The 5,850-nt window shown below is 33.3% G+C and overlaps 1 protein-coding gene across 1 annotated transcript; it reads left to right on the forward strand.

The window, feature by feature from the left end:
• The first annotated feature begins 1,029 nt into the window (after positions 1 to 1,029).
• Positions 1,030 to 5,497, forward strand: LOC125043968 (eukaryotic translation elongation factor 1 epsilon-1-like). Its single transcript, XM_047640386.1, has 4 exons — positions 1,030 to 1,173; positions 3,872 to 4,042; positions 4,173 to 4,313; positions 5,279 to 5,497. Exons 1-4 carry the CDS (start codon positions 1,096 to 1,098, stop codon positions 5,402 to 5,404), a joined length of 516 nt encoding a protein of 171 aa, XP_047496342.1. The 5' UTR covers positions 1,030 to 1,095; the 3' UTR covers positions 5,405 to 5,497.
• Positions 5,498 to 5,850: the final 353 nt, after the last annotated feature.

Here is a 5,850-nt window from a genome sequence, read left to right on the forward strand (position 1 = left end):
TTCCTCATGTATTTATCTAACAACGAAACGGACCTGTCTCGGTAGTCCCCTGGCTGTTACTATTCACAGTTGCCGATAACAACTTGTGCAACCAAACTCTGGCACTGCAGACCTCCCAACACCTGCCACGGGAGCTTCTGCCAGCACACGTACAAGTTCTTATTGTTTCCCAGATCTTTAATTCTTTCTAGGGACAGAGTAGAGCGACATCAGGGGAAAAGAAGGTGTTGCAATAGGAGAGAAAATTCTTCATGAAAGTTGGAATTGCGCATTAATAGCCACTAACATATACCAGTATAGATAATTATGTACATAAATAGATAAATTGTGTGTGTACACACACACACACACACATACACACACACACACACACACACACATATGTATATATATATATATATATATATATATATATATATATATATACATACACACACACACACACACACACACACACACACACACACACACATACACACACACACACACACACACACACACACACACACACACACACACATATAAAGATAGATAGATATATCTGTATGTGTGTGTGTGAGTGTGTGTGTGTATATATATATATATATATATATATATATATATATATATATATATATGTATACATATGTGTGTGTGTGTGTGTGTGTGTGTGAATATTAATGCTACTACTAGTAGTAGTGGTGCTACTACTATTAGAACTCCTAATGCTACTTTTACTACTGATAATACTACTTCTATTACTACCAATACTGCTAATGCTATTAGTACAACTTCAGCTACTACTATGGTCACCAGAGCTACTTTTATGACTACTACTATTACTGATGCAACTATTATCACTCTTATTGTCGTTATGATTAATAACGATGTCACTGCCATAAATCAATTCATAAAGAAGAAGTAAGACAATAAAAAAGGAAAAAACAGAAACAAAACAAAAACAGAAAAGAAAGATGAAATAAAATCGAGCAATACTAAATAATCCCCTTATCAAGAGCCGCCATTACCCGCGCTGTTTTAGAAGTCTAAGCGACGTAAACAGACATCACAGTCGGCGTTCACTCGGCGTGGAAAAACAACAACACGATAAGCAGCATGGAGAAGAAAGTTCTTACTGAGACGGCGAAATATTTGGGACTGGGGAAGGTGAAGATTGGGACAGATGAAACTAAGGTATGATTTCGTGGTTATTATCAGTATTCCTTGTCCTACTTAGGCTAAAGGGTTTGGCCCTATTGCGTGATGTTCCGGAAATGGATCGTATGTTTGTTGTTTGTGAAGTAGATAATCGGTATATCATCACTAAATACACAAAACAAGGACCGATGTAAGTTTTAAACATAAAGTCCATCGAATTTGACATTCTATATTATGGGTAGTGTGCATTTGCAGTGCTCCTAGATGGCACTAGGAGCAATAGTGGCGATACTCGCTATGTTAGAAGAATATTAAGACATATCCATATCTAGAATCCAAAGTAAACTGCATACAAGGTATTTATTTACAAAAAAAATAAAAAATTAATAAACAGTAAGTTGCCCTAACGTGTTATTCATTCATGCTGCATTTGGAAATCCTTGTCTGCTTGGCTAGACAACAGGACCAGCAGGACAAAGAGGCCGTGTTTGAAACCTTCGAAGGCCTTTATCACCCGCAATGCAACCAGCTCAATAGTAAACATTTACTATTTTGGTAATTTTCCAGAATACCTTTGCACAAATGATTGCGGCAATTTCCGTATCAGTGAGTTCCTCTCACTCTCTACTATCCAATTATATCAAAATTACAACATAGAATATCCTAAATGTTCCTCTTTAGTGAAACAAAAATTCAGTGTAAACTGATGAAAGTCTTCTAAATTAGAATAAATAGTTCCAACTGGAAACTTACATATTGTAAATATTAGTATTCCAATAAATATTTTACAACCATATATATATGTGTGCTGTGTGGTACAGTGGTATTGCTTTTACAGCAATTTTGCAGACCTGCTTTCAAATCCCACATTGCCAGTGTATGGAAACTGCAGCCATTCTAAATACCCTGTACACAAGGCAATTCAGAAGTAAACATAAACAGACCACTTAAGAATAACTTGTAATAAATGGAATGAAGCTAAAATATTATTGATAATTATTATCAATTATTGATAATTTTATTTTATTATTTGTTTTCACCATGTCATATGCTGAAAGATGAGGGAAGGCATATCTTGAAGAGTGTCTTACTTCATTCTAATAATCCTCCATTTTTACTTGACCCATTCGCCCCAGATTTACGTTCTGTCCCCTGCAGTTTTTGGTGAATTTTCTTACATACAGATTTCTGCACATGTACTCAGCCGTTATGGAGTCTATCAGTAGGCCCTTGTTACTGATCTTGATTTTCCCATTCCTTGAATTGGTGGGAAACTGTGTTTTTCTTATGAATACTATTGCTATCGATACTGTTATTATTGTTACTGATGTTATGATTATTATATTGTCATTAAAATATTTTAGACAATGAAATGATACAAAAGACCCTTTCCTAAAGTGAAGGAAAAGGGTAGACAGGTGAGATAGGTAGTTCAGAGAACTGGCTATTTGGTGATTAAGAACTTGTAGAGCCATCTATGTGTAAATACAATAAATAAACTTGTATTACAGTGGGCGTGGCATGTATTCTTGCCACATGGGGTGAATAGGCTAAATCACATAAAATTTCACATAAGTAACACATCTCTAAATACATAGTTAACCTATTTTTCATATAATTTTTTCTTTGCTTCCTGCTCAGACATTCCTAAAAGTTATGAAAAGGGGTAATTATACTAAAATGATTGTCAGTTATAATAATAGTGTAAGATATAGGAGGTTCAGCCCCCTGCAACCCCCAATAAACCTCTTTTGGCAAGATGGAAATATGATTTTCTTTCATTGTAAAGGTAATATACTGGTTTACATTCTGTGTCTATAATAGCTAATGTAAACATAGATACCAGCAGAATTGGCATATAAGATAACTAAAGATGAATAAAGTTACCAATATTTTAGTATAGAAAGGAAGTCATGGAGTGTTGGTATGGCCAGCAGCTGATTCTTAATTTCAAAATTATATATGGCAATATTCATTGTCTTGACCTGACCTGCTCTTGGCTATATTAATGGTAATAACATTTTCATCCTTAAGTCTGGAGAATGCATTTTGAATACAGTATATATATTATAACAAAAGTGAATGTTCAAAGTTATTGTATTTTACAGTTAAACTCCTTGAGTGATAAGTTTAAAGGACACTATTAAACAAAGAAAAAAATGTTGGAAAGATTGTTGACTGCACACCTAATCAGATAAGGTTTTCCTCAGGAATTATGCTCACTGATTTGAATCAGGATCATCAGCTTTTTGTGGCTTTTAATTGTATATAGGATTTCATAAGCTGTCATTATTTACATGTGTATAGTGTTTAAGTTTTCATAACTGTAAGTGGGTACTGATGATGTTGAATAGGTCTAATTAGGAACCAAACACAAAAGTTAAAATTTAACCATAAAAGCCATAAAATGTATGATCATTAAATCAGGTTTTATATTAAAAAAGCAAGTAAACTAATATTGGCTATGTGTGTAATTTTATTATTCTTTTGATAGATCTATTCAAGGCAGTTAATAGCAATTAATCATCATCATTGTAAAAATTGACTCATGGCTAGAGAGTTCATATTCACCCTCCTTTCCAATCATTTCCTCATTCTTACTCATACCCTTACTATGACACACTACGCAGAATAGGAGTATTTTGGAGATAGTGGCTTTCAGCGGATAGGTGATTACTTTTGTACGTGACTCTACATGTATGATCACATATATGTGTTATTCACTGCATTCCAGATTACAGTTGAGGTTGGAGGGAAAAAAACAGCAGGATTCGTTTGTGGATTACTGAGTCTTGTAAGAAAGGAGAAAGCTACCTTAGAGGGATCAACATTTTTGGAAAAGAGTCTCACCCACAATTGGCTAACATACTGTGCCACTGACCTCTTCCACTGTCCAACTTATGAGGTGAGATATAGGGGTTGTAAATTTTTGGAATACAGTTTACTATAATTACAAAAGATATACTGATGCTTTGAATAACTGTGTGATAAGGTCCTGAAAATCATATTAATGTATTTTTTATATTACTTTCCAGGCCTTTTATTCATGTTTGAAGCACATTGATAGACAGCTTGCCAACCGAGCATTCTTCTGCGGCAATTTACTAACCATTGCTGATGTGGCAGTATTTGTTGCCTTGCATCCATTTATTATTAACTGGTCTTTCCAGCAGAAGGTAAGTTGCTGGTTTCCACACTCATGATGTTCATCTTTCTAGGCTCGTTCATGAACTACAGTTGTCAATTTTTTATATTCATTCACAGAGCATTAAGCAGGTTGCCTGCTTATTGCTTCTTTTATATTTGATCTAGTGTTTTAGTGTAAACAAAAATATGAATACAGTTTTTACAATCAAGTCAGGGCACTTGTTGAAAATTGCCTTCTATCCTATGGAGTGTATTTTTTTATAATGAATAATTCTTGTAACCAGTGTTACTGTTTTGTATAATTTGATCTTCTAATGAAGTAACATTTTACAGTTTGAAATAGGTACCGTCGTCATCCATGTCAATGTATAATAAAATTCTTAACAGCTATAGGTGACAACAAAATAAGACTTGAGTAACTATCAAAGAGCTCGTTTGAAAAGTAAGTGACAGGCTTGTTCTAGCACTGTCTCATTCAACTGTAAATGTAGAACTCATGCTGTTGCTGGTACTAACTATTAAGTAGTCAACATGTTGTAAGAAATAAATTGGAATATATAGTTCACTTGATAGGAGTGTTGAAGTCGGATAGGTAGTCCAACTTCTGTAATTTCTTCATAGAGAGGTAAGTCTTTGAGGAGGTAATTCATGGCAAAAAGTGAAAAGTATTTTCTGCTTTATTTTATTTTTTTATTCAGGTTTCTATATTACTATTATTATTATTACTTATTTGTTATTGTTGTTATGTTTTGATACATGTAATTGAAGTAACTAGGTCAGTTATTTATCAGTTATTATTATTTTGTTGTAATTGATAATGATAATTGCTGTGATTTTCATTCTTTCCATCATCATCACCATAAAAATTATTGCTGTAAGTTCCACTGATATCACATTAATGTGGTAATATTCCTTTTTTATTATTTGTTTAGAAAATATCCTTAAACATGTAATTTTATGACCAACTGTATTTAACTTTTGTGATCTTCCACAGGAACAGCATGTCAACATTTCTCGATGGTTTGACTCCATGCAGAGTGACACGTACCTCAGCAAAACCTACTCAAATGTCAAGTTTTCCCGCACTCTGCTTTATGACGGAACTGGTAGAGGTCACTGATAATAGCCTTGCATTAGCTACATTGAAAGTTTATTTCCTATGTAAAGCTAATGATTGGTATACACTGTTTCCTACTAAATGATACATGAATGATTGAGTTGTTTGATATGATATCCTTACAGATTGAAAAAATATAGTCTATTGTATAACTAAGCAAATCCATGAGAGTCTATGCAATTATTACCAAACTGTAAATAAATATATGATGATGATTTGATAAAATTGTATATAGAATAAATCATGTATAGAAATACTATAAGAAATATTCATAGCTTAAGGGATATGACTTTCTGTAATTGGCAAGGTTTTATTAAAAAATACTTTTTGTTTAATTAATGGAAAAAAAGGTGTTTAATTAATTTAGGGGAAAGGTGTTCAATTAATGTGTTTATGGCAGGAGTGCAAGTATATATACTCTCTCCATTGTGGTTTTGTTTTATTAATTT

This window comes from Penaeus chinensis, chromosome 34, assembly GCF_019202785.1.
Source record: "Penaeus chinensis breed Huanghai No. 1 chromosome 34, ASM1920278v2, whole genome shotgun sequence".
Classification (NCBI taxonomy): Eukaryota; Metazoa; Arthropoda; class Malacostraca; order Decapoda; family Penaeidae; genus Penaeus; species Penaeus chinensis.